Source organism: Ranitomeya variabilis, chromosome 2, assembly GCF_051348905.1.
Source record: "Ranitomeya variabilis isolate aRanVar5 chromosome 2, aRanVar5.hap1, whole genome shotgun sequence".
NCBI classification, from domain to species: Eukaryota; Metazoa; Chordata; class Amphibia; order Anura; family Dendrobatidae; genus Ranitomeya; species Ranitomeya variabilis.
Window position 1 is genome coordinate 174,445,076 of NC_135233.1, and position 27,217 is coordinate 174,472,292.

Consider the following 27,217-nt stretch of genomic DNA (forward strand, 5'->3'; position numbering starts at 1 on the left):
AGTGTGATTGAACTTGTTACCTGTATAAAAGACACCTGTCCACACAGTTAAACAGGTGCAATTAATAAAGTTAATGATTGCAGAGTAGGAAGGCTTCTTAAACTAACAGGTATTTAAAAGCTAGAATTTTTGTTGGTTGGCAGGTGATCAAATACTTATTTCATGCAATAGGATGCAATTTAATTATTTAAAATGACACAATGTAATTTTCTGTTTTTTTATTTTTAGTTTCTGTCTTTCACAGTTGAAGTGTATCTACGATAAAATTTACGTACCTCTCCATTCTTTGAAGATGGGAAAACTTGCACAATTGAAAGTGTATCAAATATTTATTTTCCCCACTGTAATGCACTGGTCAATTGGAAATCAAATTCCAAATGCTGAGAAATTGTGAAGCAAATTGCAATTTTGACATTGTTTTTAAGGAATTGTTTTTATATTGTATATTATGTGATAAAAATTACCTCACAATATGATTCTTCTCATCAGTATGATTAAGACGATAACAAACGTGCATTTTTTTAAATTATTTTTATGGTGAAAAGAAAAATTAGAAGTTTGAAATGAAAAATGTTTGGGGTTGTGTTGCCATTTTCTGAGACTCATAACTTTTTTACTTTTTTCGGTTTATGGAGCTGTGTGATGATCACTATTCAGTAATAGATATGACATTTTGAACTATTGTTACATAACTTTTCGTGGTATTGCAGCGACTAAAAAAATGTAATTTTGGCGTTCTTAAATTTTTTCGCTTACAGTGTTTAGCAATCGGGTTACCTATTTTAAAACATTTTGATACATTGAACTTCTAATAGGGGAAAAAGGAGGTGATTTCAATTTTCATGTTTTTTTATTTTTTCATATTTTGAAAACTTTTTACTTTTCACTGTGCTTGTTGGTCCCTTTAGGGGACTTGAACATGTGATTATGTGATCACTCGTGCTATATACAGCAATGCCACAATATTGCTGCATATAGTAAAAAATTGTGATCTCCTTTGATGTCCAGCCACAGGCAAAGTTTAAAGGGAGCTCCACAATAACAAGCACTGAGGTCTTCAGCAGACTCCTGGCGGTCATAGTAATCATGTCACGGGCACGCTGATGGGGGTATGGAGTGGAGCATCCCCCCAGAGTTTGAAAGTAGCATTTAACAGGTTAAAAAGCGCCACACACAATTGTTACAGGCAGGTCCTGGCTGTAACACTCAGCCATTTCCTGTTGAGTATGTGCTGAGCTTGCACCATGAGCTCATCTTGTGAGCTTAGCATTCTGATCACTACTATATCTACAGCAGATAAAATAGGGGTTCTATCAAAACTACACCAAGCAGCCCAGGTTCAGGCTCACTTGCCATATATTATTCTGCTCTTGGATTATATAGCAAAGACATGCTGGTAGATTCTTCTCTGCGGGCATTTACTTGCCACCTCTGTGACTTTGCCCAATAATAATAATAGTAATTTTATTCCTATAGCGCCAACATATTCTGCAGCACTTTACATTTTAGAGGGGAGTTTTACAGACAATAATAGGCATTACAGAATCAGAATCATAAGAAGGCATAGTCAAAGAGTGGGGAAAAAAGTAATTGGCCACACTTAACCCCTTACTGACATCGGACGGTATAGTACGTCCGATGTCAGCTCCCCTGCTTTGATGCAGGGCTCCGCGGTGAGCCCGCATCAAAGCCGGGACATGTCAGCTGTTTTGAACAGCTGACATGTGCCCGCAATAGCGGCGGGTGAAATCGTGATTCACCCGCCGCTATTAACTAGTTAAATGCCGCTGTCAAACGCAGACAGCGGCATTTAACTACCGTATCCAGCCGGGCGGCCGGAAATGACGTCATCGCTGACCCCCGTCACATGATCGGGGGTCGGCGATGTGTCAGGACAGTAACCATAGAGGCCCTTGAGACCTATCTATGGCTACTGATCGCCGGTAGCTGTGAGCGCCACCCTGTGGTCGGCGCTCACAGCACACCTGCAATTCTACTACATAGCAGCGAACAGCAGATCGCTGCTATGTAGCAGAGGCGATCGTGCTGTGCCTGCTTCTAGCCTCCCATGGAGGCTATTGAAGCATGGCAAAAGTAAAAAAAAAGTTAAAAAAATGTGAAAAAAATAAAAAAAATATATAAGTTTAAATCACCCTCCTTTCGCCCCAATCAAAATAAATCAATAAAAAAAAAAATAAAATCTACACATATTTGGTATCGCCACGTTCAGAATCGCCCAATCTATCAATAAAAAAAACATTAACCTGATCGCTAAACGGCGTAACGAGAAAAAAATCGAAACGCCAGAATTACGTTTTTTTGGTCGCCGTGACATTGCATTAAAATGCAATAACGGGCGATCAAAAGAAAGTATCTGCACCGAATTGGAATCATTAAAAATGCCAGCTCGGCACGCAAAAAATAAGCCCTCAACCGACCCCAGATCATGAAAAATTGAGACGCTATGAGTATCGGAAAATGGCGCAATTTTTTTATTTTTTATTTTTTACCAAAGTTTGGAATTTTTTTTCACCACTTAGGTAACAAATAACCTAGTCATGTTAGGTGTCTATGAACTCGTAATGACCTGGAGAATCATAATGGGAGGTCAGTTTTAGCATTTAGTGAACCTAGCAAAAAAGCCAAGCAAAAAACAAGTGTGGGATTGCACTTTTTTTGCAATTTCACCGCACTTGGAATTTTTTCCCATTTTCTAGTACACGACATGGTAAAACCAATGATGTCGTTCAAAAGTACAACTTGTCCCACAAAAAATAAGCCCTCACATGGCCAAATTGACAGAAAAATAAAAAAAGGAGGGGAGTGAAAAACAAACACGGAAAAACGAAAAATCCCACGGTCATGAAGGGGTTAAAGTCAAACACAGGTATTTTCATCATGATGACCTGACGAGTAGTGTTGAGCGATACCGTCCGATACTTGAAAGTATCGGTATCGGAAAGTATCGGCCGATACCGGCAAAGTATCGGATCCAATCCGATACCGATACCCGATACCAATACAAGTCAATGGGACTCAAGTATCGGACGGTATCCCTGATGGTTCCCAGGGTCTGAAGGAGAGGAAACTCTCCTTCAGACCCTGGGATCCATATAAATGTGTAAAATAAAGAATTAAAATAAAAAATATTGCTATACTCACCTGTCCGACGCAGCCTGGACCTCAGCGAGGGAACCGGCAGCGTTGTTTGTTTAAAATTCGTGCTTTTACTTGGTTACGTGAAGTCCCGGCTTGTGATTGGTCAGGGCGGCCATGTTGCCGGGACGCGGACCAATCACAGCAAGCCGTGACGAAATTTCGTCACGGCTTGCTGTGATTGGTCCGCGTCCCGGCAACATGGCCGCCATTAACCAATCACAAGCCGTGACGTCACGGGAGGCTGGACATGCGCGTAATTTAAAAAGCGCGCGTGTCCAGCCTCCCGTGACGTCACGGCTTGTGATTGGTTAATGGCGGCCATGTTGCCGGGACGCGGACCAATCACAGCAAGCCGTGACGTAATTTCGTCACGGCTTGCTGTGATTGGTCCGCGTCCCGGCAACATGGCTGCCCTGACCAATCACAAGCCGGGACTTCACGTAACCAAGTAAAAGCGCGAAATTTAAACAAACAACGCTGCCGGTTCCCTCGCTGAGGTCCAGGCTGCGTCGGACAGGTGAGTATAGCAATATTTTTTATTTTAATTCTCTCTTTTACACATTATTACATTAATGTTGTTGCGATACCCGATACCCGATACCACAAAAGTATCGGATCTCGGTATCGGAAATTCCGATACAGCAAGTATCGGCCGATACCCGATACTTGCAGTATCGGAATGCTCAACACTACTGACGAGGCTTGGTGTATCTCAGTTGATCATGCTGAGAACTATTGACTCCATTCTGTTCTTACCATTACAGAACTGGGAGAGATGAGAGTTGCAGTGTTGGAGCATCTGATGCACTGAAGATCAGTGTGAGGCAATATCAGTTTTTGTCACTTACAACACTCTGGACCTACTACAAGTGTTAGGGTGTAAGGAGATTAATTGTATACTCCGACACCTGCAGTTATTACAGAGTGTTGTATATGACAAATGCTGCGCCCACCATGATTTTCACTGTGCCAGGTGCTCTCACTCTGCAGCTCTCCTCTTCTAGCTTTGATTTGTAATGACTGGAATGAGAAGTTCTCAGACTGATCAAGTGAGACATATCAAGTCTCACCAGATTTGATGAAAATGCCTGTGTTTGATATTCTGCGCGGGAATTTGCTTCTTTTCCCCCTCTATGATGCTGTCTTCTTATTATTGGGCAGTTTCAAAGAGAGGAAAAAGTAAATGCCCACCTTTCTGTTAATGCCGCCTTGGTTGAAGAGGAAATTTACCGTATTTTTCTGACCATAAGACGCACTTTTTATCCTCCAAATTTGGGAGGAAAGTGTGGGTGCATCTTATGGTAGGGATGTAACGTGGGGAGGGGACAGCAGCAAGTGGGATTGCACTGGGAGGCAGGAGGCAGAAAAATGTCCCTGCCAGGCTTCAGGAATCAGCTCTGGGGAAACCACATGGTCCCGATCATTAAAGTGCAGTGAATATTCATTAAAAAAGAAGAAAAAAAAGACACTGCTACAGAAATGCACACCACCAATGATATAAACATACAGAACAAATACTTTATTGGCATAAACAATAAAAACAACTAAAATCAATACGCCACTACGGATCACCTGGATACATGACATATATATATATATATATATATATATATATATATATATATATACAGTGCCTACAAGTAGTATTCAACCCCCTGCAGATTTAGCAGGTTTAATAAGATGCAAATAAGTTAGAGCCTTCAAACTTCAAACAAGAGCAGGATTTATTAACAGATGCATAAATCTTACAAACCAAAAAGTTTTGTTGCTCAGTTAAATTTTTATAAATTTTAAACATAAAAGTGTGGGTCAATTATTATTCAACCCCTAGGTTTAATATTTTGTGGAATAACCTTTGTTTGCAATCACAGCTAATAATCGTCTTTTATAAGACCTGATCAGGCCGGCACAGGTCTCTGGAGTTATCTTGGCCCACGCCTCCATGCAGATCTTCTCCAAGTTATCTAGGTTCTTTGGGTGTCTCATGGGGACTTTAATCTTGAGCTCCTTCCACAAGTTTTCAATTGGGTTAAGGTCAGGAGACTGACTAGGCCACTGCAACACCTTGATTTTTTGCCTCTTGAACCAGGCCTTGGTTTTCTTGGCTGTGTGCTTTGGGGCGTTGTCTTGTTGGAAGATGAAATGACGACCCATCTTAAGATCCTTGATGGAGGAGCGGAGGTTCTTGGCCAAAATCTCCAGGTAGGCCGTGCTATCCATCTTCCCATGGATGCGGACCAGATGGCCAGGCCCCTTGGCTGAGAAACAGCCCCACAGCATGATACTGCCACCACCATGCTTGACTGTAGGGATGGTATTCTTGGGGTCGTATGCAGTGCCATCCAGTCTCCAAACGTCACGTGTGTGGTTGGCACCAAAGATCTCAATCTTGGTCTCATCAGACCAGAGAACCTTGAACCAGTCAGTCTCAGAGTCCTCCAAGTGATCATGAGCAAACTGTAGACAAGCCTTGACATGACGCTTTGAAAGTAAAGGTACCTTACGTGCTCGTCTGGAACGGAGACCATTGCGGTGGAGTACGTTACTTATGGTATTGACTGAAACCAATGTCCCCACTGCCATGAGATCTTCCCGGAGCTCCTTCCTTGTTGTCCTTGGGTTAGCCTTGACTCTTCGGACAAGCCTGGCCTCGGCACGGGAGGAAACTTTCAAAGGCTGTCCAGGCCATGGAAGGCTAACAGTAGTTCCATAAGCCTTCCACTTCCGGATGATGCTTCCAACAGTGGAGACAGGTAGGCCCAACTCCTTGGAAAGGGTTTTGTACCCCTTGCCAGCCTTGTGACCCTCCACGATCTTGTCTCTGATGGCCTTGGAATGCTCCTTTGTCTTTCCCATGTTGACCATGTTTGAGTGCTGTTCACAAGTTTGGGGAGGGTCTTAAATAGTCAGAAAAGGCTGGAAAAAGAGATAATTAATCCAAACATGTGAAGCTCATTGTTCTTTGTGCCTGAACTACTTCTTAGTACTTTAGGGGAACCAAACAGAATTCTGGTGGGTTGAGGGGTTGAATACTAAATGGCCCTCTGAAAAGACTTTTCACAATTTAAAAAAAAAAATAAACAAAGAAATAACATTCTTTTTGCTGCAGTGCATTTCACACTTCCAGGCTGATCTACAGTCCAAATGTCACAATGCCAAGTTAATTCCAAATGTGTAAACCTGCTAAATCTGCAGGGGGTTGAATACTACTTGTAGGCACTGTATATATATATATATATATAAACAATATACAGCCTGTCAATATACCTATTTATAGAACGCATATGATAGTAACATCCTACCTAGCGGCTTATGGGGGAATCTAAGTGGAACAAGTAACCACAAAACCACCCATATATATGATGGGACATAAGTCTGAATCATCAAGGTATGATGCCCACAGTAAAACACAGACCCACCTATAAATTGACAGGCTAAGGTATCCAGGGGGCCGGGTGGACCGTAACCCCATGCGTATCACCTCCCAAATGAGGCTTCGTCAGGGGAAGTGCCACCAGTGAATATTCATTAGCTGCTTCCCCGCCCACCTGTCAGCTGATTGGTGAGCTGGGAGCAGCAAATGAATACTCCTTCACAGGGACACACATGGTTTCCCCAGCGCTGGATTCCTGCAGCAGCTGGGGAGATCTGTGTGTCTGGTGGAGGAGGAGGAGGTAGCAGGGGGCCAGAGGGAACAAGATCGCTGCATACCTGCCTGCCGGGGCTGTGCTGGATGCTGAGTGCACCAGCACAAGGACCTGTGTGATGTCAGGAGTGGGCAGGTTGGAGCATCACATGTCATCACAGGTCCTGCAGACACCACACTACAATCTGCAAGCTTCCTCCTGTGCTGTGGAGAGGCAACAAGAGGGAGTGCTCTGTGGTGTCATGGGATGGGATGCTCCAGCATTTTGCCTCACCACAGCTGGCTGGCTGCCACAATTAAAAGGTTAGTCTTTACAACACACAATAAAGCACTCTGCCACTCCTTTGGTGAACTATAACTCCCAGCATGCCATAGGATCTGCAGGACATGCTGGGAGTTATAGTTCTCCCATGGGTTCTTAAAGCAGCACTCCAGTGTTATTTTTCAGTGCTGGAGTGGTGCTTTAACCCCTTTCTGCCAGCTGATGGAATAGTACGTCAGCTGGCAGAACCCCCGCTTTGAGGTGGGCTCCAGCGGTGAGCCCACCTCAAAGCCACGACATGTCAGCTGTTTTGTACAGCTGACATGTGCGTGCAATGAGCGCGAGCGGAATCACGATTTAACTAGTTAAATGCCGCTGTCAAACGCTGACAGCGGCATTTAACTAGTGCTCCCGGCCGCGTGGCCGGAAGTGCTTGCACCGCTGACCCCCATCACATGATCGGGGGTCATCGGTGCATTGCCATAACAACCAGAGGTCTCCTTGAGACCTCTATGGTTGTTGATGGCCGATTGCTTTGAGCGCCACCCTGTGGTCGGCGTTCAAAGCAACCCTGCATTTCTGCTACATAGAAGTGATCTCTGCTTCACCTCTATGTAGCAGAGGCGATCGAGTTGTGCATGCTTCTAGCGTCCTATGGAGGCTATTGAAGCATGCCAAAATTTTAAAAAAAAGTGTTTAAAAATATAAAAAAATAAAAAATATATAAAAGTTCAAATCACCCCCCTTTCACCCCAATCAAAATAAAAAAATAAAAAAAATCAAACCTACACATATTTGGTATTGCCGCGTTCAGAATCACCTGATCTATCAATAAAAGCAAAGGATTAACTTGATCGCTAAATGGCGTAGCGAGAAAAAAAATCAAAACGCCAAAATTACGTTTTATTGGTCGCCTGTTGTGAATTAGACTTTTTGGCTCCCTCTTGTGGTTACTAGTGATATGACTCTGGGATTGTCTTTCCTCAGTTTGGCACCCACCTGGGTCGTTAGTCCAGGGGTGTTGCTATATAAACTTCCTGGATCCTTAGTCCAGTGCCTGGCATCGTTGTAATCAGATCCTTTCTGTTTGCTCCTGTCCGCTGGTCCTGGTTTGTGCAAAATTAAGCTAAGTCCTGCTTCTTTGTTTTTTGGTTATTTGCTTTGCTCTTATTTTTGTCCAGCTTGTACTAAATGTGATTCCTGACTTTGCTGGAAGCTCTAGGGGGCTGGTGTTCTCCCCCCGGGCCGTTAGACGGTTCGGGGGTTCTTGAATATCCAGCGTGGATATTTTGATAGGGTTTTTGCTGACCATATAAGTCATCTTACTATATTCTGCTATTATCTAGTGGGCCTCTCTTTGCTAAATACCTAGCTCATTCTTACGTTTGTCTTTTCCTCTTAACTCACCGTTATTATTTGTTGGGGGCTTGTATCCAACTTTTGGGGTCTTTTCTCTGGAGGCAAGAAAGGTCTTTCTTTTCCCTTCTAGGGTTAGTTAGTTCTCCGGCTGGCGCGAGACGTCTAGAACCAACGTAGGCACGTTCCCCGGCTGCTGCTATTTGTGGTGCTAGGATTAGATATATGGTCAGCTCAGTTACCACTGCCCTATGAGCTGTTTTTTTGTGTTTGCAGACTTATTTATTATTTCTGAGACCCTCTGCCATTGGGGTCATAACATCGCCACAACAATGCATTAAAATGCAATAACGGGCGATCAAAAGAACGTATCTGCACCAAAATGGTATCATTAAAAACGCCAGCTCGGCATGCAAAAAATAAGCCCTCACCCAACCCCAGATCACGAAAATTGTAGACGCTACGGGCATCGGAAAATGGCACAATTTTTTTTTTTTAGCAAATTTTGGATTTTTTTCCACTTAAATAAAAGAGAACCTAGACATGTTTGGTGTCTATGAACTCGTAATGACCTGTAGAATCATAATGGCAGGTCAGTTTTAGCATTTGGTGAACCTAGCAAAAAAGCCAAACAAAAAACTAGTGCGAGATTGCACTTTTTTTGCAATTTCATCGCACTTGGAATTTTTTTCCCGTTTTCTGTTACATGGCATGGTAAAACCAATGGCATCATTCAAAAGTACATCTCATCCCACAAAAAATAAGCCCTCACATGGCCATATTGACAGAAAATTAAAAAAGTTATGGCTCTGGGAAGGAGGGAAGCGAAAAACGAAAACGAAAAAACGAAAAAAGCTCTGGGGTGAAGGGTTTAAATATAAGCCCTGTGCCCCCATTCTTATAATCACCCTCCAGCGTCTTCATATAGTACTTTACAGCCACCACACTGGTCCCGTAGCTTCCAACATAATAGCATACTATTATATATAATAACAACATATATAATAGTATGTTATTCAATATTTTACCACCTTTTTTGCTTCAAATATTTTTTTCCCTGTTTTCCACCTCTAAAACCTGGTTGCGTCTTATAGTCCGGTGCGTCTTATAGTCCAAAAAATACGTTATATATTGGGTGCCCAAATTTCAAATGCCAATATCAAGGCAAAAGACTGTGAAAAAAACACTTTAAACAGCTCCACAGCCCATTTTTAGTGGTGTTTACAGTTTAAAATAATAATTTTAAGTCCTCTTGAACACCTTCTTGTCTTATAGCATTAAAACATGACACTGTGATATAGCCAAAAGTATTCTTTCCAATCCGTTTTAGTATTATAAAAAAAGATAACCTTTTTTTATTATTTTCCTTTTTCTAATTGTTAGTTACAAGTATATTCTGTGTATTTTATTAAATTATTTTCCAGTTGACTGCTATGGAAACTGCCTACTGTTTTGGACTGTTATTTATACGTAATGCCATTAGTATTAAGAAGGTAATATTTCTAAAATCGTTACTATTACTGTTTTGCACAGCATCATCGTGTGATCAGGAGCTCCAGTCTGCCCTTGAGGAAGCCAGACAACCAAAGAATGAAAATGTAGTCATTCCTGAGTGTGCAAATGGAGGGTTATACAAGCCTGTACAATGTCACCCATCCACAGGATACTGCTGGTGTGTCCTTGTAGACACTGGTCGACCCATACCTGGAACATCCACAAGGTAAAATTATTCATAATTGCTTAAAATCTGAATAGCACTAAACTACAAATTTCCTGATTAAATAAAATATAAAACCTTGAACTTTAGATTTGCTAATAAATTACTATATTAAAGGATGCTGAAAAAAAGAGGACTTAACTCTATAGCGCCACCTATTGGAAGTAGCGATCCTACAAGTCACAATCAACCCTTTAACGAGTCGTGCAACATGACTTAGGATAAAAGCCAAATCAGTATCTCAATAAAGGAGTTATGCACAGTGGGAGGCAGCCAAGGCATCAACTACAGTATGTTAATGCGGCCATCTTCATCTTATTGTTTATCACATTTAGTTTCTACACATTAGAAAAACGGGCAGCCATCCGCCTTTATTGACAGTGTAAGGGTGCTATATACAGGCAATTTTACTTTTTCTTGTACTAACTCACATGCAATTCATGCAATTACTGATTTACACCCATAGAGTAGTGATGATCTGGGGATGCTTCAGCAAGGCTGGAATTGGGCAGGTTAATTTTTGCGAAGGACGTATGTATCAAGCCGTATACAAGGTTATCCTGGAAAAACAGTTGATTCCTTCTGCTCAGGCAATGTTCACCAACTCTGAGGACTGGTTTTTCCAGCAGGACAATGCTCTATACCACACAGCTAGGTCAATCAAGGTGTGGATGTAGGACCACCACATCAAATCCCTGTTATGTTCAGCCCCATTGAAAATCTCTGGAATGTAATCAAGAGGAAGATGGATAGTCATAAGCCATCAAACAAAGAACTGCTTACATTTTTGTACCAGGAGTGGCATAAGGTCAGCCAAAAGCAGTGTGAAAGACTGGTGGAAAGCATGCCAAGACACATGAAAGCTGTGATTAAAAATCAAAGTTATTCCACAAAGTATTGATTTGTGAACTCTTCCTGAGTTAAAACAGTAGTATTGTTGTTTCTAAATGATCATGAACTTGTTTCTTGGTTTTTTTGCATTATTTGAGGTTTGAAAGCAATGCATTCTTTTGTTATTTTGACAATTTCTCATTTTCAGAAAATAAATACAAAATGTATTGCTTGGAACTTCGGAGACATGTTGTCAGTAGTTTATAGAATAAAAGAACAAATTATATTTTACTCAAAAATATACCTATAAAGAGAAAAATCAGACAAACTGAAAATTTTGCAGTGGTCTCTTAATTTTTGCCAGAGCTGTATAACATAAGCACCCACATAGCCTCTCATATATAGCATGAGACCCCCACATAGTCTCTGGCTAGGCTCTGGCTTTTCCAGTGAAGCCATTCTTTTGATTTGGAGGTATGCTTAGGTGCGTGCTGAAAGGTAAAATTCATCTTTATCTTTTCAGCTGAAGCCTAAAGTCTATGTTGCAAAATGTATTAATATTCGGACTTCCCTCAAACTAGACTAAAGCCCCAGTTGCAGCTGTCTAAACACAGCCCCAAACACAATGCTGTCTCCACCATGCTTCACTTTGGGAATGATGTTCTTTTGGTGATGTGAAGTGTTGGGTTTGTCACGGGGGTACCGCGACAGAGAGGGGCCAAAAGATTGTGGCATCTGGTTACCCAAACTCCTGGACTGGTTAGAATTTGTTCACCATCATACTAAACAGTGCAGGTTTTTTGCTCTGGTATTGTTAGATTTAATCAGTTCAGTTGATCTCATTGGGCTCTTCATCATGGATTGCCTCAGCTGTTCTGTGTTGTACATTCCATTCTGATATACAGTATATGCTTGCCACTGGCATTTGGGAATTGACATCGATAGTTTATTCTTCCTAGTTTGAGGTTGGAAGAGATGTATAGTGTTTGGAGTTGGTGTTTGGAGAGTTGTTCTCACAATTTCTGCATGGAGTTTGTTTGTGTGTTCATCCTCATCCTCTCCTATTTGTTTTCACCTACCTTCCCATGTGTTCCACTCTGTTGTTTAGTAAGTGTATTTTGTATTATTCCAGTTTTCATTTATCTCTATACGTCTTCCCTTGTCTGTCTAGTTAGTGTAATCCTATACACTTTGGCCTCACACCTCCCTGGGTGGGGGAGGGAATAGATAAGTGTAAGTCAGGAACATAGCAAGTCACGTGACCCTGGCGTCTCCACCTTCTTGGGTAATCCGGGGGACAGGGATAGACTATGGCGCCCCATAGCGTGAAGAATAGACAAGGAGCCCCTTTCCCAGAGAAATCCTTCAATAGTACCTTGACAGGCTTTGTGCCAATGATGCCTTTTGGAATTATGTTCAAAAAGTTCAACCTTGGTTTCATCAGACCATAACATGTTTCCCCACATGCTTTTGGCAAACTTGATGTTGGATTTTTATAGCTGAGTTTGGATGTTCTTCTGTGTAAGAAAAACTTTCCTTCTTTCTACACTACCCCATAGGCCAGACACGAAGAATACAGGTGATTATTGTCACATGCAGTATCCAGTTGGTTCTTGTGAGAAATACCCGCAGTTGCTGTAGGCCTCTTGGCAACCTCCCGGACCAATTTTCTTTTCTTTTTGTTTTGTTTTTTTTTCTAAACACAACTACATCTCAATAATGATAGTATGATCACACTTATATAACCACATTACTTTAGTGTTGATATTTTAATTTTCTCCATCCAAAGAATTTCAGTTTGTTTCTCAATGAATTTGCACATAATATGGGTGACAATGGGATTTGGATGTTTCACCCCCAGCAGATCACCCCCAGCAGTTCACCCCCAGCAGTTCACCCCCGGGTACATTTACTTCACCTGTGGGAAGTTATACCATCCAGCTGCCATACCATCACCCCAGAGGACCCCTTTAAGTAGCGTCGGTCCCTACTGACCGAATACTACAGGTCGCATCACGGACACAAACTTTATTCACCAAACCCTTAAAAGACTTTTCCCTTTTATGTGAGTGCCCAGGGTCACGTACCGGGTCGCAGCCACCGTGACGTCCCCTTCAAGTACCAGCCCTGGTACCGAGGACCCCACTGCCCTGGCTGGCGACTCAACTTGGCGTCATGAACAGGATGTACCCGGGGGAGAACTGCTAGGAGCGAACTGCTGGGGGTGAAACATCCTATAAACGGGTGACAATAAAGGTGGAAAAAATGCGAAATGATTTTTCTTGGTATGATTTTTTTTCATAACAAAACCTGGCATATTAACAAAGGTGAATAGACTTTTTATATACAGTATAATGCCATGCATTAAAATGAGCATTTATGAATGTGACTGCTGTAAATGTTGCACAGTTGGCTTTAAAAGAGAAAACTATTGTTTTTTGTATGAATATTTGTAGCCATATGAAACAGAATTCTTAATACTGGCAAATAATGACAGTAATAAGCATAAGAAGCAGAAGACAGCCATAAATCCTAAACCAGCATCCTACTGAAATTCCACAATGACTAATTTAAATCACATATGTTATAGGCTTACGGTATTTATCACCTATTTACCTGGAAAGATTATCAGCAGAAAATATTTTTTTTTTCACTTTTTCTTTTGTTTCCTTTTGTGTGTGTGAAATTAGTAAGAAATCAATTTTAATGCTTTTACTTCTGAGATTTGCAGAGATGAATGCTTTTATGCCAACATATTCAGGAGAAGATGCATGGTTAAAGCATTCCGAGACCATGAGTCAAAAGGAAGAATCTCTTTTTTTTCTTCCTGGTAAAATTATGTGGCAAAACTTACAATGTCATAGCAAGCCAAGTCTTTACTCTGGAATGTGTGATTTGATGATGGCTAAATGTAAAAGGGATATATAAAATCATGCAAAGGAGGAATGAAGTTTTATAAAGAGAAATAGTCTACAGTTACAATGTATTGTTTATTTAAAACTCACTAAGTGTTTTTTTTTTTTAATAATTTGTATTTTGCATTTTCAATTTAACTGTGTAAAAAAAACAGTAACAATCTAGGAGGGTCATTTTAAAGCATTTTATATGCAAAGCGGTTTAGATTACCAAAGTCCTGCCTATTCAGTTACCTTCACCCGCGGCACACATGTGCCAACCAATTTGGCACAGATCCTTTTGCTGTGGGATGCAGCCCATTGAAGTCATCACTAGAGCTGAGCAACTACACAAATCTGTGTGTTTTACATTGTACTTGTAGGAAATAATTTGCCTATTGAAAAATATTCAGTCATTGGAAGAAGGACATCCTGAAAATGGCGGATCACCATGTAGTGTAGATCTCTAATTAGTGCCAGGGTGCAACTTATACTGAACTGGCTTCATAGGTTATAAGTAACTCAGCAAAGCAATTCATGTACAATAAGTTATCAAGTTTTACGTAAATAATTATGCTTATTGATTGGTTAGTGAATTGTTTTTCAGCTTTCTTTTACCCTATGTGTTTCAGTTGCGCACCATTATCAATGTCTCAGTTTATTGTCATTGAATGGAAATATTGCTACTTATATCACATGATGATGCTGCTGGAAACCTTGCCCTGGTCACTAGGCGTTGATAGTTTCCCCTTAGTTATTCTTAGTTGTTTCTGCAGTGAGCTGGTAGGTAATCAGCTCTCTGCTGGGAGCCATGAGCAGGACCCCATTTTATATGAACCCCAGCAGACTTGCAATAGCAGCCAGTTATTAGTTAGCTTATGTTCAGCTAGTGACATAGGCAATGACCTTGCCCTGACTTGGCTCTAGTTATCTGTCTTGGCTTTCCCTTGTTCTGATTCCAGCTTGTAATCTGACTACTCTCTCACCTCCTGATTTTGTTCTTGATGCATCTTCTCAGCTTGACCCTGCTTGGCGACCATTCCTGCCTCTGGATGGCACCCCTTGTGTGGTAGCAATCCACTGAGTCCTGCTGTAAAACCAGACCCCTATATAAGGATTAAAGGGTGTCGAGGTTCTCTGAGTTCTGCTTGTGCCAAGTCTGTCCATCCAAGGTGGCCTTCTGAGAATGTGACCTCTGACTGATGCCACATTTTTACAGTATGTTGAGCTAGTACCACTTTACCAAATGACACCTTCCTACAGATTAGCAACCATTTATAAATAGGAAATTGGTGGTCCTGCTGTGAAAGACCACATAGTCAATCCATTTACCAATCTAGCTTTAGATGTACACCTTAAGGTTGCTACCTATTGACAACAAGCAAACATCTGGAAACAGTCTATTTTATGTGTCTTTTTTATTGCAAACCTTATATATTTCTGCATTGTATTTTATCATAAGTAGCACCATCAAACATCAGAAAATGTGGCACATCCCATTATTAAATAAGTTTGTTGGGATTTAAAGTGAACTTCCAGTATTGTATAAAAAATAATCATGTCTCTAACCGACCAATGCAGAACTTAACCCATCACTTTATTTTAGGAAGAGGGTAAATCGATAGTATTGCCACATGGATGCAAAACAGCCGTGAACAGTTTCTTTACATCCGTTCTGTACCTGTCAATGTATCCTCTTGTTAAATGAAAGTGTTGGACTGAGTTCTGCAATGATGAATGTTTTCTGCTGATGGAACTTGTGCATACACTGTTGCTCTGAGCACTGCTGTGTGTTTAGGACTATTATGTTCAACCATGTCTGGGACTTGGATGCAAGGCAATGAGTTGTGCCAAATATTACACTTTTTAAGTTCAAGTGTATTAAAATAAGTGAGGTGTTGGACAGTGCTAGATAGTATTTGTATACAGTATATAATTTAAATTGTCATATAAAAAGAACAATTCAGTAAAAAATGTAGTATTGATCATCACATAGTTATCATCACAAAATTACATGTAATGTATTTCTATATATTCATTTGTTGAAGAAAATTGAGTCATAATAAATGTATATCCAAAAGTATTCCTTGAAAATTCTTACTTTCAAGATGTATAATGTTGTAGTAATAGCAAAAATATGCATTTTTAGCTAGGCTAAAATATAGTATATATAAATATGAATTTGTCATACATTTTTCAGTACTCATTGCATCATTTTATAAAAAATAAGATAAAGGTAATATGTAAATCACATGATTAATTACTACTACCATCTGGGATTCTCACCAAAATGCAAACTTCCAAACCTTTCTAACTTATTTTTTTCAATCTATCTGAATATCTGTAGACAATAGAGTCTAAGGTAGATGCAAATAAGTGCGCAGTGTACCCTTGATGTGGCCGAGCAAGTTAGGGCACCTTTCAGCTACTTGTTTTGAAACTATCTTCACCTTCATCTTTCTTGCCAACAACTCAGATATTCTTTATTATTCATTTTTGCTGCTTACCACCACTTCCATCTATATTCTGTTTGCGGTTTACCAACCTTTCATATCTTCAGGGCATTCTATCCACACCAGTCCATGTCTCCTCTCATCTAATTTCCTCCTTTCTATCCTCCTCTCATCTCCTTTATGTACAACACTTATGCTCGAGTCACTTTACTTTCTTAAAACATCTAATACCATCTTTTCCCGCTGTTGAAATTCTATTTTCCAGCTCCTAGATGCATGATACCTCACTCCTAACCTTGGCCCACCTTGTACAGCTAGATCTGACTTCTTATGTTCCTCACACAGGAACCCTGCTCATTTTATTAATGTTGACTAATATTCATTATGGATTTTCCTGTCTTTATCTGTATTTTCCTGAAACTTTTGGTCAGGGTGAAACAAATCCCCTTGAATATATTAGTTTTTCCTTAAAAATAAATAGAATCTAAGGAAAAAGAAAGAAGGAAAGGAAACCACACTATCAGCGGTGGGGCCTGCTGATGGCAGCAAAAGCTTCAACAGTATGTGCGTACTCGGACTCAGATACAGTTGAAGTGTATTGCGGCATGCGAGTGTGCACTCCACAATACACACATTAGAGGCCAACAGATGACGTCACTGTACACATGATGGGGTGCATGGCAATGACTAGTGTTGAGCATTCCGATACCGCAAGTATCGGGTATCGGCCGATACTTGCGGTATCGGAATTCCGATACCGAGTTTCGATATTTTTGTGATATCGGAAATCGGAATCGGAAGTTCCCAGTGTATGGTTCCCAGGGTCTGGAGGAGAGGAGACTCTCCTTCAGGCCCTGGGATCCATAGTCATGTAAAAAATAAAGAATTAAAATAAAAAATATGGATATACTCACCTGTCCGGCGCCCCCTGGACCTTACCGCTGTTAACCGGCAGCCTCCGTTCCTAAGAATGAGGAGTTTAGGACCTGTGATGACGTCGCGGCTTGTGATTGGTCGCGTGAGCGGTCACATGAGCAGTCACACGACCAATCACAAGCCGCGACGTCAGCCGCGACGTCATCTAAGGTCCTAAACTCCTCATTCTTAGGAACGGAGGCTGCCGGTTAACAGCGGTAAGGTCCAGGGGCCGCCGGACGGGTGAGTATATCCATATTTTTTATTTTAATTCTTTATTTTTTACATGAATATGGATCCCAGGGCCTGAAGGAGAGTTTCCTCTCCTTCAGACCCTGGGAACCATCCAGGATACCTTCCGATACTTGAGTCCCATTGACTTGTATTGGTATCGGGTATCGGTATCGGCAATATCCGATATTTTTCGGGTATCGGCCGATACTATCCGATACCGATACTTTCAAGTATCGGAAGGTATCACTCAACACTAGCAATGACGTCACATGCTCCCGTTGCACGCCGGAGTCAGCTGCTGGCATCATAAGAGAACGTGCGCAGTGCAGAAGCTAAGGAACGGTGGGTATTTATTTTTTTTTTTAAATATATGGTGCATTATACTAGTATGGATGACTGGGGTGCATTACACTTTATGGATGACTATAGGGTGCATTATACTTTATGGATGACTATTAGTGATGAGCGAGCATGCTCGCCACTGCTCGGTACTCGCCCAAGTATCACAGTATTCGGTGTTCTCGGTGAGCGCCAAGTATTTCCGGGATTACTCTGCGGGAGCTCGGGTCTCCGCCTTTACATTTTGTAGCTTTTTAGAGTGCCAATGAACATGCAGGGATTGTCTGCCATGCACTGTAATACCGCAGCCATCTTTGTTGAGGTATTACAGTGATTGACTGGTTGCACAGCATCATCAGGTCTATAAGAGACCTGGTGCCACCTTGCTCAGTGCATTCTGCTCCAGACTCAGCTAGTGTAGGGAGAGCTGCTGCTGAGATAGGGTCAGATTACTTCTTTTATTAGTTAGTGTGGGTCTACTAGTGTTCAATCCACAAATCCTGATGAACCAACAGTCCTTTTTAGGGCTAATTCGGGGGTACATAGATTGCAGCGCTAGGTAGACAGTGAAGTCTATGTGCACATATCCACATCAGTGCAAGGCATTCAGGCACTGTATGTGAGTATATAGATCTCAGTGCATACATCAAAAGGCTCCATTACTGTCTGCTGCTGCATATTTTATATATACATAGCTGCAGGTATCCGTGGCTATTATATATTTTTTTGCACCTTATACCTGCTCATTTTATTAGAAAGCAATTTATAGCCCCCTTTATTCTACATTTATTTGCCTGGTCACACTGCAGACTACTGCCAGGTCATTTCAATACAAGAGCGTGAAAATCTAACAATTTAAAACGTGAGTGGGCAGAAAATTCTGGCCTTTTTTGGTACTATAGTATTTTTTGGAGTGTCTTACAACATTTTTGGACACCATTTTGCTGACCAAAAAAATCTTTAGCTGTCCCAAAAATATTTAGCTACAGTTGTTATATTTATCACTGTGATTTGTACGCCACACGCATCGCATATAATTGCGCTAAATATTTTACAATTTTGGTACTCCAATTTTTCTTTTAGTGTCATAGCCTATTTATTGACACACTTTTGGATGGCCCAAAAAACTCGAGGCCACTATTACAACAGTCTGTCATCTCTGTCCGATGCCTGGTCTATCTGTGGTCTCCAAATACTTGCTTTTCAGGCATACATACCACATACATACATTCCACTTTTTTGTCTGTCTGCTACCCTTGGTCTATACAGTATTTTGTGGTTAAAAAAATGTAAAAAAACTCCAGGCCACATATTGAAACAGTCTGTTATCTCAGTCAGACACCCGGTCTATCTGTGGTCTCTAAATACTAGCTTTCAGGCATACATTCCACTTTTTTGTCTGTCTGCTACCCTTGGAATATACAGAATTTTGTTACATTTTTTTAAAAAACTCCAGGCCACTTATTAAAACATTCTGTTATCTCCGTCTGATGCCTGGTCTATCTGTGGTCTCCAAATACTTGCCTTTCAGGCATACATTCCAATTTTTTGTCTGTCTTCTACCCTTGTTCTATGCAGTATTTTGTGGTTAAAATTTTTTAAAAAACTTCAGGCCACATATTGAAACAGGCTGTTATCTCAGTCAGATGCCCGGTCTATCTGTGGTCTCCAAATACTAGCTTTTCAGGCACATTCCACTTTTTTGTCTGTCTGCTACCCTTGGTCTATACAGTATTTTGTTGTTAAAATTTTTTTTAAAACTCCAGGCCACATATTATTGCAGTCTGTTTTCTCTGACCGACACCTGGTCTATCTGTGGTCTCCAAATACTAGCTTTTCAGGCATACATTTCACTTTTTTGTCTGTCTGTTACCCTTGGTCTATACAGTATTTTGTTAAAATAATGTAAAATCTCCAGGCCACATATTGAAACAGTCAGTTATCTCCATCTGACGCCTGGTCTATCTGTGGGCTAGAAAAACTTGCTTTTCCGGCATACGTTCCACTTTTCTGGCATTGTGTTAGCCTACTTTGTCACAGTAATTTTCTTTGTTGCATTTGAGTGCTCCTTTGAACTGGTTTTGGTATGTCTTACCCTAGTTATTAATAAAGTTTTTTAAAAACAAAGCAAAAAAAATTGCCAGCATTCCAATGAATTAAAAGTGTGTGTTTTCGGCACACTGATCACATATAAGTTTTCTCTAAATGAATCCATTTATATTGAACTTTTAAAATATTTCAGTAGTCCATTTAAAATGGGCAAGGCAAGGGACAGGGAAGAAGACGTGATACTGATGGTGCATGCAGAGGACAAGGCCGTGGCCAACCTGAATATGGGCCACAACAAAGACTGACATATTTTCGCTCAACTTTACTGTCCCAGTTTCTAGGGGACCGCAGCACACCACTATTGAAGCCAGAGCAGTGTGAAACTTGTTGGTTGGATAGCAGATAATGCTTCCTGTCACTTAGCTACTACTACCACAACTTCTTCCACACAGTCAGGTCTGAGTAGCCGTGAGTCTTGACCGCATATTACTCACCCTTATACTCCTTCTTCCCACCATGCCAAGGGACCTGAGACAACTGATCCCACACTTGGACACTCCGAAGAGCTATTCACTTTTCCCTTTAAAGATTCTTGACTCTAGGATGGTCATCTTGAAGTGGGGCAAGATGAGATCGCATGTAGCGATGCCTAAAGATTTGAGCAGTGAACAAAAACCATGAGCACTGCTACAGGGGTGCACGGGTAGGTTCCCACACCTTAGTACCATAAATATCGAAAACCCGGCACTCAACTTAAATGCAACTTGAAATTCATTGCGTAGTAGTTCTGTACTATGCAATAAATTTCAAGTTGCATTTAAGTTGAGTGCCGGGTTTTCGATATTTAAAGATTTGAGCAGCCACGATCACACAAAGAAAATGGTGGGAAAGTGTCACAAGAGGTGGACGATGATGAGACGCAGTTGCCAGAAAGTTAGGATGAGCAGGGTGAGGATGTGCAAGACGAGGTGGTGTATTACATAGAAACTGACCCAACCTGGCAGGAGGACATGCAGAACGAGGACAGCAGCACACATGGGGAAGGAGGCATAGCACCCCAACAGGCAGGAAGAAGCAGTGTGGTGGCTGCAGACAAAAGGTGTGCATCCATTGCCGTAAAACCACGATGACAGAAGTTGCCATTCCAACTGTTAGATCTTCCTGAGTCTTGTTATTTTTTAAAGACTCTGACATTAACCCCAAACAGGCCATTTTCAGAACCTGCCATGCCCGCATCAGCAGGGGTAGCAAAACTACCTACCTGACCACCACCAGCATGATCAGGCACATGGCAGCAAAGCACCCAACTTTGTGGGCCGAACCCCAGGCTCAAGGAACACTGTCTGCAGGTGACACCACTGCTTCTTCCACTGTTTTGCATCCAAACCAATCCTCAGTCCACGGATCATGCAAAGATGCCTCGTGCCCTGGATCTGTTGTTGCCCACAGTCAACTAGCACCATCATCAAGCCTGTCCACATCCTTGTCCCCGCAGAGCCTTCAGTTGTCTATACCCCAGTCATTGGAATGAAAGAGGAAATACGCAGCCAACGCCCCACAGGCCACAGTACTAAATTCTCACATTTCTCATCTGCTTGCCCTCAAAATGTTGCCTTTTAGGCTCGTTGAGATGGAATCTTTCCACAACCTGATGGCAGCAGCCATCCCAAGGTACTCGGTCACCAGTCACCACTATTTCTCCTGGTGTGCCATACCGGCATTACACCAGCACGTGTCCCACAACATTAGCCATGCCCTCAACAATGCTGATACTGGGAAAGTCCAACTAACCACTGACACGTGGACAAGTGCTTATGGGCAGGGACAGTACATCTCACTGATGGCACACTGGGTTAACATAGTGGAAGCCGGGACCCAGTCAGACCTTGGGATGGAACACATCCTCCTGACGCCGAGGATAGCAGGCCCTATGTCAATCAGGGTTGCCCCCACAATCGACAGCTCCTGCACCTCCTCCTCTTCAGCCTCCATCTCTGAAATAAGCACATCAGTTAGAAGCTGGACGCTGGCTGTGCTGAAGCTAATCTGCTTAGGTGACAAACTGTTGAATGCTGAAGAGTTGTGGACAGCGCTGAAAGAGCAGTCAGATTTTTGGCTGACACCGCTGAACCTACAGCCAGGCATGGTCGTGTGTGACAATGGCCGGAACCTGGTGGCGGCTCTGAGGCAAGGTGAACTCACACACGTACCTTGCCTGGCCCATGCGCTTAACCTTTTCATTCAATATTTTCTCAAAAGCTACCCGGAAGCTGCCAGGTATGCTAGTGAAAGTACGCTACCTGTCTGACTTTTAGAAAGTCAGCTACAGCTTCAGCCGCCCTTGCTGTGCTTCAGCCAGGTTTGCAGCTTCCAGCTCACTGATTGATGTGTGATATCCCCATGCATTGGAACTCTACACTGCATATGTTGGAAAGGATTTGTGAGCCGAAGAGGGGAGTTGTTGACTACCAGCATCAACAAGGCCGTCGTTATTCAGTTCAGACTTCACACATAAGACCTCAGGAGTGGACATGGATGTTAGACATATGTACCATCCTTCAAAACTTTGAGGATGCACCAAGATGGTGAGCGGCAATGACGCCATAATTAGCATCACCATCCCATTTCTCTGCATTCTGAAAATCTCTCTGCTCACAATTAAAGAGGATGTATTGCATGCAGAGCACGAGGACATGAAGCAAGGAACTTTACAGGGTGATAACACACAGCAAAGCCTCATATCATCCCAATGTAAATTGGTAGACAATGAGGAAGAGGAGGAGGAAGAACAGGAGCTACTTTCATGTGCTATAGGCAGTACTACAAGCATAGCTGTCATACCATCTGTTTAGCGTGGATGGCCTGAGGACAGGGAGGAGGAGGATGAGGGGAGGAGGACAGCATGGTCAGTCATCCTGATGGTGAGGACACAGAAATCTTGCCTGTTAGCAGTCTGGCACACATGGCTGACTTTATGTTGCGCTGCATTTCCTGTGACCCTCGCATTATTAAAATTTTCGGTGACACTCATTACTGGTTGGTGACACTTCTAGACCCACGCTACAAGGAGAACTTTCAATCTCTTCTTCCAGAGGCAAACAGGTGTACTAAAATGGTGCAGTACTAGAGGGCCCTTGTAACGGAATTACTAAAAATATTCCCATCTGAAAACGCTGGCAGCAGACGTCAGAGTTTGTTGTACAAACAAGGAGTACAGGCCAGAGAGACAGAAGTACAATCCAGCACAGGCAATGTTCTGGGACAGTTTTCTCAGACCCTCCCATCACACTGGGACAGAGGCAGGGGGTGCTGTCACAAGAAGTGCAATGTTTGGGAAGATGCTGAGGGCGTACCTTGCTGATCGTACAAACGTCCTCCATGAGTCCTCTGTTCCTTTTAATTATTTGGTATCCAAGCTGGACACATGGCATGTACTGGCTCTCTATGCCTTGGAGGTCCTGGCCTGCCCTGCTGCTAGCATTCTGTCAGAGTGGGTTTTTGGTGCCACTGGCGGAATTAAAACTGATAAGCGCATCCGCCTGTCAACTGAAAATGCTGACAGGCTGACTCTTATAAAAATGAACAAGCACTGGATTGGGCAAGACTTCTCTACACCACCAAATGAAAACAGCGAAACATCACCTCAAATACATTCTTTTTTGGTGAGGTGTATTGTCATGCACCTCTTCACAACCACACATGGGTATATGCTTCCAGATTTTGTCTATTTGGTGTTATCCTCCTCCTTATCATCATCATCATCCTCATCATCCACAACCACTATAACACCAGGGTGAATGTATTTTGTGATGCAAAAGTCACTCAATTTTTGTGCAAGGGTGTTTTTATGATGCCCATTACTAATTTGAAACCCAAAAAAATTTTACTCCCCCAGGGGCAAATGTTTGTCAGCCCATACGCTTAGTGTATGGGCATTCAAAATGTAGGAGACCTGCTCCTTTAACTTGGGAAAAGAGATATATGAGGACATCCTCCATGTCTCTTCAGGCACCACCACTAGAACATGAGGGTGAAGGTATACCGTGATGCAACAGTCACTCAATTTTTGGGCAAGAGTGTTGTTATGATGCCTTTAAATACTTACCAAAAATAAACATTTTGTACCCCCCAGGGGGAAATATTTGTCAGCCCATGCACTTAGTGTTTGGGCATTACAAGTCTAGGAGATTCGCTCCTTTAAATTGGGCCTATTTTTTAATGAGGCCTTCCTCCACATCTCATCATCCACTGCCACTAGAACACGAGGGTGAACATGCTCTATGTTGCTACAGCCAGTCAATTTTTTGGCAAGGGTGTCTATGATCCCCATAAAAAAATGTTAAAAAATGTACCCTTGCCAAAAAATAGACTGGCTGTAGCAGCACGGAACACGTTAACCCTGGTGATCTAGTGGCGGTGGATGATGAGACGTGGAGTAAGGCCTTATTAAAAAAGGCTCGCAATGCCCATGCACTAAGTGCATGGGCTGACAAACATTTCCCCATAGGGGGTACATTTCTAAAAAAATTTTATGGGGATCATAGACACCCTTGCCAAAAAATTGACTGGCTGTAGCAGCATAGAACACGTTCACCCTGGTGTTCTAGTGGCAGTCTATGATCCACATAAACATTTTTTTAGAAATGTACCCCCCATGGGGAAATGTTTGTCAGCCCATACACTTCGTGTATGGGCATTGCAAGTGTAGGAGACCCGCTCCTTTGTAATGGGACAGTTTTTTATGAGGCTCTCCTCCATTATTCTTCCAAGGGGGGATTGGGTTGTGCGCAAATCAAGGCGGCCCTTGCATTCAATGCATAAGCAAACAGTATGGCAGGACCAACTGAAGAATGTAAAATGGCTGTTCCTGTGGCCATCCAGTACGTGGGTTCAAAGGATTCTTGGAGTGCATATGACTTGATAGCAGGGCAGGCCGTGCATTCAATGCAACATTTTATTCGGGAAGCCCTCCTGTACCTCTCATGACAGGGGTATTGGGGTGCGTTGTAATTCTTGGCGGCCCAGCCACTCACTGTATTGGCAATAACAGCATAGGAGACCCACTGTTTAATAATGGCCCTTTAAGAATATTAATGCCGCCTGATGCCCCTCTATATATAGGCTTTGTGACTTTAAGAGTACCTCCTTCATATATGAAATAAGATGTGTCTCCTTATGTGTCACACACCACATGGCCAGCTAGGGTTGTTAAATGTTGCAATGACATTTCCCAGTGAATACATTAGTATTCATTGAAAGTGATGTTAAATTTGAAATACGCATAAAAAACGCTGCCTGGGAACATAGCCCTAGTGGTGGAGGAACATTTTGGTTTGAGGTTAATTATTTTGCCTTATATACAAGTCATTACCCTGGAAAGGATGTACCTTAACATATTTCCTAGCAAAATCCATTTTGGTTTCATTTTTATATGTTTTTTGGTGCACCTGTAAAAATGGCGTGAAACTCTGACAACATTGCTTACAACTGTGACTTTGGAGTCAAAAATGCTTCCAGGGGCGATCCCCATGATGTTCCCATGTCATTTGAGCAGTGTTTCCATCATTTTCAGACATTTTTAGACCTTAAAGGACCCCGGGGGGATCGCGGTAAAAATGCTTGGGAATCCCATAGACTTACATTGGGCTCGGTGCTCAGGTCGAGTACCCAGGTATTCCAATTTGACCCGAGCAACAAGCACCCGAGCATTTTAGTGCTCACTAGTGTTGAGCGATACCTTCCGATATTTGAAAGTATCGGTATCGGATAGTATCGGCCGATATCCGAAAAATATCGGATATCGCCGATACCGATACCCGATACCAATACAAGTCAATGGGACACAAGTATCGGAAGGTATCCTGGATTGTTCCCAGGGTCTGAAGGAGAGGAAACTCTCCTTCAGGCCCTGGGATCCATATTCATGTGTAAAATAAAGAATAAAAATAAAAAATAGGGATATACTCACCCTCTGACGCGCCCTGGTAGTAACCGCTGTAACCGGCAGCCTCCGTTCCTAAGAATGAGCGAGTGAAAGACCTGCGATGACGTCGCGGCTTGTGATTGGTCGCGTGACCGCTCATGTGACCGCTCACGCGACCAATCACAAGCCGCGACGTCATTGCAGGTCCTTCACTCGCTCATTCTTAGGAACGGAGGCTGCCGGTTGCACGTCTGAGGTCCAGGCTCCGTCGGAGGGGTGAGTATATCCTTATTTTTTATTTTTATTCTTTATTTTTTACATGAATATGGATCCCAGGGCCTGAAGGAGAGTCTCCTCTCCTCCAGACCCTGGGAACCATACACTGGGAACTTCCGATTCCGATTTCCGATATCACAAAAATATCGGAACTCGGTATCGGAATTCCGATACCGCAAATATCGGCCGATACCCGATACTTGCGGTATCGGAATGCTCAACACTAGTGCTCGCCCATCACTATTGACTATAGAGTGCATTATACTTTATTGATGACTATGGATATGCATCATGATGTTTTGGCTAACTATGAGGTGCGTTATACTTTATGGATGAATATGTGGTGTATTATACTAATATGGATGACTATGGGGTACATTATACTTTATGGATGAATATGTGGTGCATTATACTACTATGGATGACTATAGGGTGCATTATACTACTATGGATGATTATAGGGTGCATTATACTACTATGGATGACTATGGGGTGCAGTATTCTTTATAGGTTGACTATGGGGCACATTATAGCTTATGGGATGACTATGGGGTGCCTTATAATTTATAGGATGACTATGGGGTGCATTATACTTTAAAGTATGACTATGGGGTCATTATACTTTATAGGAAGACTATCGGGTCATTATACTTTATAGGATGACTATGGGAATTGTCACATTACTTGGTCTATTTTGTCCCCCTTACCCTTGCTATGACTTTTTCCTCTGAAGTCTTTTTAATCTATTGGCTCCCACTAAAATTTGGATTCAATAGTCAGATACCACCTGCACTGCTGCTGTTTTGTACAGTGGGCTAAACTTTTCTCTTACCCATACACCATACAGACATAGTGCAGATTCTGGCCTGTTTCTTTCTTCAAAATGTACTTTTCAAGTAACTCCCTACTTAGTGCCCTTACTTGCATTCCCCTCAAAATACAAGACTCAGATCCTTCCACCTCTTCAGTCAGCAAGGAGTAGTTGTATACTTCACTTCTAATCCAACCCACCAGTTCCTGGGTCAGTTTGCAGCTTGTCATCCCCACTTTCTATACTAACATGCTGACTCTCATCTTAGTTAACATTTGCATTGATAACCCAACCTCTGCATTTCTATCTCATTTTGTATCTATAACCTCATCTTTAACGCCTTTCATAATTT

At 42.1% G+C, this 27,217-nt stretch overlaps 1 protein-coding gene across 1 annotated transcript in view; it reads left to right on the forward strand.

The window, feature by feature from the left end:
- Positions 1–27,217, forward strand: part of SMOC2 (SPARC related modular calcium binding 2) — a 640,791-nt gene that overhangs the window by 369,737 nt on the left and 243,837 nt on the right. The window contains exon 8 of the mRNA XM_077283220.1: positions 9,957–10,143. Within this exon, the coding sequence (XP_077139335.1) occupies positions 9,957–10,143 (187 nt within the window). The remainder of the gene's footprint in view (positions 1–9,956; positions 10,144–27,217) is intronic.